General features: G+C 35.7%; 1 protein-coding gene across 3 annotated transcripts in view; it reads right to left on the minus strand.

Annotated features, from left to right (window-relative positions):
* The window catches only part of HLCS (holocarboxylase synthetase), a 113,510-nt gene that overhangs the window by 74,177 nt on the left and 25,978 nt on the right, over nucleotides 1-13,355 (minus strand). For 2 of the 3 annotated variants that reach the window (XM_032448882.1, XM_015882290.2), the window contains one exon: nucleotides 3,497-3,795. In XM_032448882.1, the coding sequence (XP_032304773.1) occupies nucleotides 3,497-3,795 (299 nt within the window). The remainder of the gene's footprint in view (nucleotides 1-3,496; nucleotides 3,796-13,355) is intronic. The other variant, XM_015882296.2, reaches the window with a different exon arrangement.

Raw genomic sequence — 13,355 nt, forward strand, 5'->3', positions numbered from 1 at the left:
TGAAATGCACCACTGTTGTATCAAACTTTTCCTAACAATGGCACAATAAAAGCTGCCTTCAATCTTAAATACTGGGGAAAGATTCCCCCAATGTAATTTTATGTACAATATATCACATACTCATGTAGTAGTGTTTGAATCACAGCTTCTGCCAAATAAATTATTAAAACAAGATAACAAGTGCTGGTAAAAAAAATAAAACTGAATACCTAATTTATTTATTTTTAATGAAAATGTTAAAAAAACATTCCAGTCAATTTAAGTGGGCTAGAAATAAACACTTATTTATCAACCTCAGTTCTTACAAGGCTATTAAGCGCATCTCCATAATTCAGTACTTGTACTACTGCAGCAGATGTATCTTTAAAAATAATGATTCATTGTAAATTTTACAATTGCAGGCATTCTCTGAGAAGACAGTAAATGTGGAACTTGTTCTGGAAAGGCTAAATTGGTCAGGCAGCACTGGGATAAATATATTTGAAGAAATACATAAGACTTCTGAAATTAATTTCTCTCTGCTGTACAGAAAGAATAACCATTTAAAGACAAAAAGAAAATAAAGAAGACAGGAGATTCTACCTTTGGTAAGGATTTTAAATTCTAGTTTAAGAAACAAAAGTTAAAATGCTTTTAAAAGTTGTCTTATAAGTTCACTTTAACTTCTAACTTGAAAACATTGAGTCAATTTTCATTATTTAAAACTATATGATATTTAAACAAATCTTTGTTTTGCAATTAGACTAATGCCACTTAATTTTAGATACTTACAGGTGAATTCACACTTCGCTTGTTACCTTAGGACATATAAACGTATGCCAATGATAATAAAGAATGTATGTTAATATGCAAAATGTTAAGACATGCCATCTGGAAAGCTAATGAACAATCAAGGGATTCCAAATTAAACTACAGAATTTTCCCTTAGAATCTTTAGGACAACACTGTCAAGTTCAATCTATTCACTTAGACTCCAGAATCAATTTTTCAAACTTTATGACAGGTCTAATAGTTTCCACCTGTTTCTCTTGCTTGACTTTTGACTGGCACGTTACCAGCCAGGGTGGAAATGTAGACAAAGACCCCTATTAGGCTCCGGCTGTTTCTCTACTGTGAGGTCACTCAGCCATTAAATTAGTTCCAGCCCACTTTCTCCTTCGATGTCTTAATTTTGGGGGGGGTATGAAGGTTCATGGAAATGAAATGGAAGAGGCAAAACTTTGACGTTCAGACTGTAGGAAGAATATAAGAAAATCTAAAGCCACAGAAGCTAAATACTACCTTTATTTATAATTTACTAACTAAACAATTTACTAAATAAATTTGTAACCAATCCAATGAAATAAGTTATTGAGTCCTATTTTCAGTCATCACAGACTTTCGAAAAATCTGAGATATTCTACCCTAAAAAACTTGCTTATTGCAATATATGATTATATGTATGTACATACACATACAATGTATAATAACAAATGATCAAAAGGTGATTTTTTGTCTGTATGCAAGCAAACCAACTATTATTCCCAGTATATGTTTTCCATTCACATAGAACTGGCAAGCAGAAAATAAGTGACATTTTATATATCCTAACACATCCATATTGGTTCTTAAGGAAGTACATTAAAAACTTACAAGTTCTTCAATGAAAAACATATAATAGGTAATTGCATCAATTTCTAGCAGTTTATGCATTGATACTCTTTATGAAGTCTCAAGGTATTCTGTTGAACTACAAATCACATCACAAAGTTATTCTTTCATCTATGACAATAGTGTATTTACAATAGCATCAACCACAATATTTAAGACAAATATTTTGAATTATTAGAACAAAAGGCTTTATGTAAGAAACTTTATTTCCCAAAATGTAATTAAAGAAGGACCATCTTCTCACCTGAGAGACAGATCCGGTTTACATCTGGTTTACAGAAAGAAAACCAGCTACTTGAGTTGCATCACAAGGGGAAAAATCTGGAAGACTCACTTCATTACTTTCGGACTACTTAGTAAGAAAAAAATCTGAGAACTGAACACCCTGCTGTGACATCATTTTAGAGATAAAAGGTTCCAGATTCACTAAAAAACAAAGACCACTTTGCTCAGCTCCCTTGTCTACTGGATGTTATAAATAAAATAACCAGAAGTAATTATATTTAGCTTGTGATATCTAAATAAATTCACACATTCTTAATAGTATACTTCATCTTACTGAGAGGTGTAGATACTAGCACTGAGAACCACCAAAAACAACTGTTAATGATTAAAGGTGCTGACATATTAAGATATCTCTCTTACTGTTTCTTCCCTGTAAGCCTTCATTCAGTCCAATGGGTTTGAAAGAAAAGAAGCAAATACTACAAAATGTTTCAATTAAAAAGCCCTTCTTCCTTTTTGGGCTTTAATGAAAAAGTAAGCCTGCTTATGTCCAAAAGCTCTTGTAAAATCAGCTGCAAGACCAGGATGTAGATCTGGAAAAAGGGTTGTGACAAAACTGGATAGCAACATTTTTTAACGTATGAACATATGTACATACGCACACACACAAAATAGTTTGGCTTTGAAGAAGTTTGTATTTGATTCCAATTAAAGCTATTATTACCAGTTAACTAATCAGATACAATAACACTGAAGGTCATTTAACTGATGACATCCATAGAAAAATTCAGATCTAAATTACTGAAGTTATTTTTAACAGTAAAATTCACCTGTAAGTCCTGTAAGTGAATATTGATACTGAAAAGTGGCTATCAAGAAGAGTTATAGATATAGGAAGAAACATACAGAAAAATCTGTTCTGAAGAGCAATGACTTCTCAAAGACAGTTTGATCCATCAGACTACTTGTACATAGGCTCCAATCTAAGATTTGAGAGTTGTGGTTTTCATATCACTTAATCCCATTCAGAACTCTAACAAACTACTTCCTCAAATATATCTCACAACTCATTCACAAGTGTAATCTGCATGATAATGACGAAAAGGCCTACCATAACCCTACATGACATTTAAAACGAACAAACAAACAAACCACAAAGCACCAAAGAACATTTTAGTGGAATATCAAGCAAAACAATACTAAATAGAATGAGAGAAACAGTAATGTTAAAACTAACACCCCAATCTATTTGGTATTACTTTTGCTAAATAACTTGCACTGTTACTTACTTACTTACTAACTACTTACTACCTTAAACATTACTGTGATAGTTCTAATGATTTTCAAAAGGAGTAACAATTAAGATGACCAGCGAGTAAGAAGTTGTCACATTCAAGCCTTTCCAACCTTTATAGCTTAACTTTTTATACACTATCAATTAATATCCTTTGAACACAAAATTCTCTTTTACATCTTATCTCAATCAGCTGCTTTGACTTTGGGTATCTTGTTGGTGACAAATAAAAAAAGAGGAAAATTGTTCTTTCTGAAAACAGTGTTACTATAATTGCATATTCCAGATCAGAAAGCTTATTCAAGATGGTCTGGATCTCTGTCTTACCCGTCTAGAAGATTCATTGTTGAGGTGGTAACTTCAGTAAAGAAAAGAATCTTTCCAAGTTTCTTTGTTTGTAGATTCCGCTGATATGTCTCCAGGCTGAAATGTTCTGATGAGAAGTTTCCCATCTTGGTGACGACTGACATGAGAGATGGAGTTATCTCCATTTTCGATTCACAAGATGAAACAAATTTAAGAGACACCTTGCTGGATTCTATTAATCCTTCAACATTTACATTCTCCTCAAGCCATTTCAAAAATGTAAGATGGATTTCCTGTGGGCAAGGGAAATAAAATAAGACCTAGAAATGCAGACCAGAAGATAGGAAGACATATAAACATTCTTCTCAGAACATTCATATTCATGTAATCACCTCCTATTTCTAAGTAGGATAAATTAACAGTTTCCTCTTTGAAGACCAGCTTCTGTCACCTGTCTTACTCTGGCCTGTCCTGACTAGTTGGTACACTCTTCCTAAACTTGAGGCCATACTCACTTGCAGGTTAAGGCTTAATCTTTCTCTGTAACAGGGGTTGTGTTGGTTCTGCTAGAGGAGTGCATATATTATTCTGTATTATGTTTTTCATCATACCTGGTTTCTTTGCAGAAAGCCTCTCAACTCACCGCTAAAACATGATCTGAAGGACAAATCATCAGCTAAGAAAATAGTTTACTGATTTATCAGTGGAATCCCTATTAAAAGAACTCCTACCATCAGCTTAACAGAAGTTTCACAACTATCACCTTAGACCAATGTGCCTGTTAAGTAGCCAGATAAAGCAGAAGCGTGTAACACAAAGAAGCACACATATAAGAAATGTCTATACCAGTTTACAAATCAGTTGTGAGTGTGCTTGCTTCCTTGTCTTCTAGCTATGCCATTGGTTGTGACATTTCTTTGCAAAGTATTTTAAATAGGAAGTATAAATTTCCTGTATGTATGTAGAATTTTATATATATACACACCAAAACATTTATTTCTCCTTTATTTTAGACTATTTATTAATACATTTTACTGAGTGTGAAATGAAGAAATCAATTAGTGCAATTATTATCTGTCCCGTGATGCCCTCTTTCTGGAGATATCTAATACGATTTTAGGACATTTGGCATGAAAAGTTTACCTTTTCTATAGAAGCTGTGACTTAACAGTCTACAAAAACAGATGCTGCAATTTTACACAGTCTATTGAATGTAAACTAGGAAACCAAATACAAGCTATTTGCTCACTGATTAAGGTGATAGATACTTAATATGGTATATGAAGCACTGTGGGGGAGAGATCTAGGAAACATAACAAGATACTGAAATGCATGGACAAATGATTCCTCAGAACACCAAAAGATGAGCACAGCCATCAAATTTGGACCTGGGGTCAACATTCTAAAATGTGGCCCTCATAACTGTATTCTCACTTTCAGAAGAAGATAAATGAATGCCAAAAATAATGTGTATTCTATTCTACCCAAAGTAATACATCAGCGATTTTTACCTTCAGATTTTCTAAGACATCTGACTTAATCATAATCTTTTCTTCAATGCATAGTTTCTAAAGATGTGCCTCTCCTCATTACAGCAGTATCTGGGAGCCATAGTGCTGTGGGTTTCCTAAGCTAGTTCTGAAGCGTAGCTCTCTCGCTTTTGAAAAAGATGTCCCTGAGCTCCAGTCCCACTCTTTAAAACCTACAAACTGCAATTAAAAGCAAGCTTCCTATAAATAGATATCTATCCAAGGAATTACCCCTATTTTCCAAATCCCACTGTTGTATCTTAAAAAGGAATGAGAAAAGTGTCTCTGTTTCTAACACCTTTCTATGGATTTTCCATCCTCAGAAACTACGCTTTCTCAGGTTTCACATGGACACTGCTTCTGGTGTGGCATTTCTGGAAGGAGACTGTCAGCCAACTTACTGTTTTGCAATCCTATAGTAAGGATAACTAAGCATATCATAAAGAAATGAATATTCTTTTACTAAATACAATCAGGAGCTAGCTAATAAGATAAGACTAAGAGTAGCTCTAGCAACATTTTAGTTACTGATAAGCTACCTCTCATTACTCCATTTTCTAAAGTTCCATTTAACTTGGATAAAATATGCTTTAGATATTTACTTATTTACTTTACTTTGTTTTTTTACATCACACAGAATCACACAGAGTGACCCAGGTTGGAAGGGACCTCAAGGATCATGTAGTTCCAACCCCCTGCCTGGCAGGGCCACCAAACATACACATTTACTAGATCAGGTTGCCCAGGGCCCCGTCCAACCTGGTCTTGAACACCTCCAAGGATGGGGCATCCACAACCTCCCTGGGCAGCCTGTTCCAGGACCTAACCACTCTCCTAGTAAAGAACTTCCCCCTAACATCCAACCTAAATCTTCCCTCTTTTAACTTAAAACCATTTCCCCTAGTCCTGCTATTGTCAGCCCTTTCGAAGAGTTTACTCCCCTCCTGGGAGTAAGTTCCCTTCAGGTACTGAAAGGCTGCAATGAGGTCACCCCGCAACCTTCTCTTCTCCAGGCTGAACAAACCCAACTCCCTCAGCCTGTCCTCATAGGGGAGGTGCTCCAGCCCCCTGATCATCTTCGTGGCCCTCCTCTGGACCCTTTCCCATCATAGATGACGATGTAGCACAAAAGGTTTAATGAACACTTCTTTGATATGATCTGCATGCACGGGATGTATCTTTACTCACTGTAATACCATAGGCTGAGCAAACTGCTGTTAAACTCTTTACAGACTGTCCTTTTTATTGTCTGTTTTACACGCACAATAACTTAGTAGCTGCAGCTGATATTTAGAAAATATTACAGCTCTAATGTATCAGGGAGCATAAGGAAACCATGCTTCATCTGGCAGCACATTTTCCTGTTGCTTTCTGAACACAGAATTTCATTCAGCATGATTGTCTGGATGTAATTCCTAGGTATAAAATCATCATTTTAACTCATGTAAGGATGGATTTACAGACTCACAGAAACAGACCTTAAGTTAAAAAGAAAAGGTGCTTAAAGTGCTGTTACATTCCAAGCAAACAGTAACAGTGTTTGATATTACACGCCTGAAAGTCCCGTGTACTTTTGCTAAAATGAAGTCTCAGAAAACTCTGAAATAGTATATATTCATGTGTGGGATTACACTATTACAAATAAGCCACACAGTTCCTAACGTTTATCCTCTTGAGCATATTCTTTCAACTGATCTTTCCTCCCACACTTCTTGATTTCATCTTCTTTCCCACAATGGATATATATGCTTACTGAATCGATGAAAAATAAAAACACAAATACTACATAATCAAAACCAGCATTTTTAGAATTTTCTAAAACAAACGGATAAAAGCAACAGATATTTTTACATTTCTAGCAAGCAAACTTTCAAGCCCTGCCCCAAATCCACACTAGAAAAATTAATTTTCATCATAAGAAATTCCTTCATATAGTCAGTTACAGGAACATGGATGCTGAACCAATGTTTTTGGTCCCCACTATTAAACCAGCGCACAGAGAAACACATCTTTATGTAATGACATAAACACATACAAGGAGTCAGTGCTAACCTTAGCTTCAACTCCATTGGAAAAAAGAAATAATCACGTCAGAACTAGAACTGCACAACTTGTTGCTAAGCTCAGGATTCAGCTTTGAATTCAAAACGAGGAACCTAACACCATTTATGGGCTGTAAGCAGAAAGCAAATCTATTCCCAGCTGTGTACACCGTTCTGCAGCAACCTCTGGTGGCCACTTAAAAGTAAGTGTTGGTTCCAAGCACTGCCTGGCCCTACAAACCTCTGGGACCATATCAGGTGTGTCAAGCAAGGCACCCAACTGAGACACAAGGTAGGGGGACAGCTGAGATAATGGCCAGTGCTTGCTCTGACTTACAGCTCATTATCATAATCCTAAAACACATAGATATAATTCTTATATGAGTACACAAACAAAAAAAGCTGTAGCTGTCACACATCCAGGCACTCACAGTATCTGCAGTTACAAACACAATCATGCTAAAATCACTACTTCGCACATTATCAGTAATGTGCTTCATAAACAGAGAAACTACATGTTTTAGGGTGACATAAATACGTTTAAAATTGCTATCCATCATTACCCCATCATTTTTGTCAGGGAGAATAAAAGTCAAGGCAAGTTTAATTCCCTGTGTCTGAAACTGTTCTCTTTTCAAATTAACTTGATACATACATTCTTTAAACACAAGATAGTACCACTTTCTTTCTTAAAGGAAGAATGAAATTTGACATTTCAGCTGAATGACCAGACGGCAAGAGGTTAAATCAGCTCTTTGCAATTAGACTCAGCTATGAACTTTACATCTCTAACAAGAAAAAAATTCTAGCCACATTTCAAATAACAAAAGCACAATATGTTTTCAATGCATTGTAAAAAGCAATTGTTAAAAGCAGAAAAGCACTATACTAACAGGAACCACTCACCAGGTCTCACTAATAAGTTTTTCTCATGCACTGCAAAGTGAAACCTTAATTTGAAAGGACATGGCCATGGAAAGAAGCAGCATTTCAAAGTGGTGACAGCCTCACTGACATGGTACTAAAGGAAAAATGTACAAACAAGCTGAGTTTTGATTGTCGGACTGAAAATGACATGAAATGAAAAGTTGTTCTGAAGAAGGTAGGGAAATAGAGTGGATGGCAATTCACAAAATCCATAGAAATAAGAGTAAAGCCATTGCATGCTTTGTACACTCCTGCACCAGCACACAATTTTATTGAGTTGACTGCATCAAGTTGGAAGTCTGGCACTGCAAGTTACTGAACTAAAGTATAAGTGGTAATGGCAACACTAAGAAGGAAGATTAAAAGTTGTATTTTTTTAATCATTTAACATCTGCTTTCTATGATTGTAAGAGTTTGGTCAGGTGTGTGAAGGAATTGCTACAAACAGTATTCTTGCTGTATAACAATCTCATTTTGTAATCATTAGCCTCCCCTTCTCCTAATGCTTATTTAGCAGTTGAGATTGAACAATAAGAAGAGGCAGACACCAGATTAAAAAGAAAAAAAACAACAAAAAACAGCTGCACATGCTCCCTTCTCAGCTGTAGAAATAAAATAGCAGAAAATTATAGCTCCTGATGGGGATGACTTTATTTTCACCTTGGTTATATCAGCTAATGAGACTTATACACAAAGCACATAAACTTCCAATTTAAATGGTAAAAAATGATCCCAATTCCAAGGTTTTATTCTTATATTCTATTTATACATTTCATTCTATGCATTTCCTTATTTATGTATATAAATATGTATGCAGACAGACACATATGCATCATCCCCCTGTACAAAAAGGACATATTTGGGAGCTGGTCTTTTCTACCAAACTTTTTGAGAATAAATCTTAAATTCTGTATCAATGGAATTCTTTGTTGAAACAAAGCTTCAGTCGCAGCCTAAATTCATTTGGTTTTTATTAAAAACATGAAGGCGAAACTGAATGAAAGCTAAAAATAAAATGCCATAAAACAAACAAACATTATACATCAGTTAGCGCTCCACTTTCTTGGTAAGAAAAATCAGATAAATTTAACCAGCAAAGCTCTACCTGTGACACAATATTGTGATTCCAGCATAGAAACTATTTTAGCTATTGCGTGTTGTGTTAAGAATGGTAAAGTTTTCACTTTCTAGAGTGGAAACATTCAACTTTAGAAATGTTCTGAAGTTAACGCTTCACCTGGGACTTTTAACTATTTTTTTCCTTTCCTTTTCCTAAAATCTAATAATTTCCAAAGACCAGCCTCAATTTTTGCTACAACGTTTTTTTTTAAAACTTTGCAGTTGATGCACTGATCGATGAATTATTAATTGATGGACTGATTAAATCACACAATCTTGTACATTTACAAACTCCAAGGTAATTAATACTGAATGGACATAAAGTGCCAATCTTTCAGAGGAGAACATGAATAGCCCATTTTCAGCATAAGTAACTTAATGGGAATAACACCTTCATATGGCTAACCTCGCTGCTTTTCCAAATTGGTGGTTTTCAAATGAATGAAATAAAGCATTACTTGCTTCAGATGTGATCTTATATACATACACGTTTCATAAGAATTCTTCTATAATAACACTGATAGAAAAGAACACATTTTCATAAAGCGCACAGCATTTGGAATCTGATTTCCAATTTAGAATATAAAAATAAACACACACACACACACACAAAGTATATCTTCCTTGTATTATACAGCTCTGCTTTGCAGGCACACAAGTTTAAAGGTGTTAAACTGGTGTTAAACTAGCCACTGGAGAGCTTCCATAGCATCTCTAGAATCCAACAGAAACAAACTCAAGTCCAACGTGGTAGTAAGCAGTAGGCTGGTGCCAGTGAAAAGCACACCTACAGTGGCAACCTCAGTCCAGAATGCCAGCAACGTAGGACGCCAGCAGTAGGAAAAGTCAGTTATTAGCACAAGAGGGCAAGGTTTTGGCAGATATTTCTGACTAATGAGGCCCCAAAAAAATGCTTTTCTGATGTTGGCTATGTTTTTACTTCCTGTAATAATGGCATATATGGAGATCTGAAGCAGATGACAGTTTCATAATGCAGCCATAAACCCATGTTAAAATCATGTTTGTACTTTGTTGATAAAGAAAAATGTTAAAAATAAACATATCAAATTGCACCAAAAAAATCTACTGTATATAAACTGTCGATGCAGAATGCGATATATATAATATCCTTATTGCTTTCACATTCCAGTATGTACATATTACCTTTTACTGAAGTTTTGTAAGACAGTTTATGGATACTAAATTTAGCATCACGTCCACCCACTACAAGGCATTACTTTATCTTTCTCTATTCTTTATCTCTATTTAGGGAAATAACGGCTAAAGAAAAAAGTAACTTCTAGATAGCTCAGACAGGGAAGGAAAAAGATACTATCTTAGAGATCATGTCCTAGACAGAGGAACTGAAAGTGGACCAACAACAGGCCTGCTGTAAACCCTCACAAAGGTGGGAGAAGGGGCACTCTTCCCTCCCAGCAATTAAACCGTAGCAAACATCTTCCACTTGTTCACCAGGACTTGGGAAAGCTGTAAATAGCAGATTTGTGTTTACGTGCCAAAGCCAGTCTGTCTCTCTCACTCTCTCCCCAGTCAGACAATCAGGCTATGATATTTCATTAGACTGTCAGATGTCATTAATACTTAATAAATGTTACTAAACTACATGTCAACACTTGGCGTCTTGAATAGTTTTAAGTAAGTCTGAGCTTGATGATAGATTTTGCAATAGCAGAAACAAAAAGGATAAACAGAACCGCAAAGCACAAAGGGTATTTAGAATACAAACATTCAAAATCTCATTTGAAATATATGAAGTACTCAATTGAATCAATTTTCAGAAAGTACATTTAAAACATTCCTCCTAATACTAACTGCTCATAATTCACTACAAATTTCAGTCCTTGTTCAAGAGAATAGATAAAAATGGAACAAGCTAGACTGTTTCCATCCACTGCCATGCTGGATGGATTTTAATCCACCTCCAGATGATTTCCTAACATTTTCATTTGTTTAGCATCTTTAAATAGGAAAACATATTTTACAATGGGGTCGATAATATAGGCCAAATGAGGGAAAATCTGTTCACCTCAGTCTCTCCAGCAGGTAGAGGGTCATTATTTTTGCAGTTCCATGTTTAGCTCATGACATAAAATTTTAGAAAGAAGAGAAATGCCCAGTTCTCCAGGTTTTCCCAGTTCTCCTTTCCCCATCCCCAAATAACTTCATAAAGATTCTACTGCAGTGCCAAGGTGCCTTGTCATTCCATGTTCTCATAGACTTCTGAAATTACTTGAATGATATTGCTATGCATTCTCAGGATGCTACTTAACTAGGAAACGTGCTTCAGTTTATTAGTAATCTTTTCATATTTCCTAAATCCAGACACTGAGTAAAACATGAGTCCATTGCATAAAATTTGGAACAGCATTCAGAAAGATGATAGGGACTGGTAACTTTATAATTCACAACTAACAGGATTTTTAGGAGTTTCTAGTGGTTGGTGCAGTTACTTTGCTATATACTTTGAAGAGGCACAGAAAAATCTCATCACCTCTAAACCAAACAAGAATAAGAAACCTTGTCTTTTCCACTCTTCTCTGTGCTTCAAAAAGAAATTATTACTTTGTAGAAGGAATACATATACACAGTACATCATCTCAGCAGCATAAGGAGTAGAAGCAGTCAGGTACCAAAGTGTGGAACACCTAGTCCAAGACAGAGGAAGACTTAACAAAATACTCTGAGTTGTGCAAGGCCTATAAGGAACACTTTTAAAATCACAGTTGCACAGCTTTGAACTAGAACTCATTTTGATTTCGACCAATTCTCAGCCTACATATTTGTCAACTGCTTATAAAGCTGCGCCTAAATTTGAATACAAAACTAAATTTAGCCTAAAAGATCACTACATGTAGTCAAAAAATTAATTTGCTCAATGTGCAGCAGTAAATACTAAGAATGGGCTACAGGTCTAGTTCAGAAGTTATCAATTAATAAAAACATATCAGTGTTACATTCTGTATAGAACAGAACACTATTGATAAGGTTAGAAACAAACTAATAAGAAATCAGTATTTCAGGTTTTCTACATCAGCATTTCTGGTTTTTAGGAGCATCTGATGATGCTCCTAAGGGTTAAGCTGCTAGAAGGCATATACTGCCATTCCTGCATGCAAAAGAAATAAACAAGGCAATCACAACATTCTATAGTGCTGTATGCAAAAAGCTATTTAAAATTTAGAAAAAAGTATGGAACAATTTGCTAGAGATACCAAAAAATAAAAAAATAAAAAATAAAGAGATAACACGTGTTTTCCTCAGGAAAAAACATTTATCTTGATTTGTTACTATTGGTACCAAAGTACTATCCTTTGTGGTCCCACGCGCTTTCACAGCTGCAAAAGAATACTGACTACAGAAGGCCCATTGCACTACCCTCAACAAAACAGAAACTGAGCAGGGAAACCAGGAGTACAGCAATGCAACCCTGTAAGGTGCACTCTGGCTTTTGCTTTTCTTATTTAGCTGCAACAGCAGAGTCTGGAAGCAATCTCCTCAGCAGCTGCTCTCATCAACAAACTGTATATTGCAAGAAAGTAATTGGGTCAAAGGGTAAATGTTATCCAGAACTGAATGTGTATCTTAAAACAACAAAAACAACAAAAACAGCAAAACCTGTAGCTATCCATACACATGAGAAAAGCGCATTACATGATCTTCCACTCTGAGAAGGCTAAAAGACTACTTATATTAAAATTCTTTGATGAAGCAGTATTTTGTAATGTTGAAAAAACTTACTCTGGCTTGTGATGATTTTGAGACCTGTTGAAGGTTTCCAATAAAACCAGAAGCTACTTAAAACTCAGTTTGTGTTCCAGGGTTAAAATATTTTGGAATATTTTTATTAAAACCTTTTTTTACTTTTCTTAACATGGAATAACTTACCTCAATATCCATATGCAACAGCAATAACAAGATTAGTATTCCCCTAATATATTACAAATACAGCATCAACATTTTATATGTCTAACTTGGGAAAATGGAAGGAAGGAAGGAAGGGAAGGGAGGGGAGGGAGGGGAGGGAGGAAGGAAGGGGAGGGAAGGACAGGAAGGAAGGAAAGGAAGGAAGGAAGGAAGGAAGGAAGGAAGAAGGAAGGGAAGGAAGGAACGGAAGGAAGGAAGGAAGGAAGGAAGGGAAGGGAGGGAGAGTGAAGGAAGGAAGGAAGGAAGGGATAGGGAAGGAAGGAAGGAAGGAAGAAGGACAGGGAAGGAAGGAACGGAGAGGAAGGAAAGGAAGGAAGG

Source organism: Coturnix japonica, chromosome 1 (assembly GCF_001577835.2).
Source record: "Coturnix japonica isolate 7356 chromosome 1, Coturnix japonica 2.1, whole genome shotgun sequence".
Classification (NCBI taxonomy): Eukaryota; Metazoa; Chordata; class Aves; order Galliformes; family Phasianidae; genus Coturnix; species Coturnix japonica.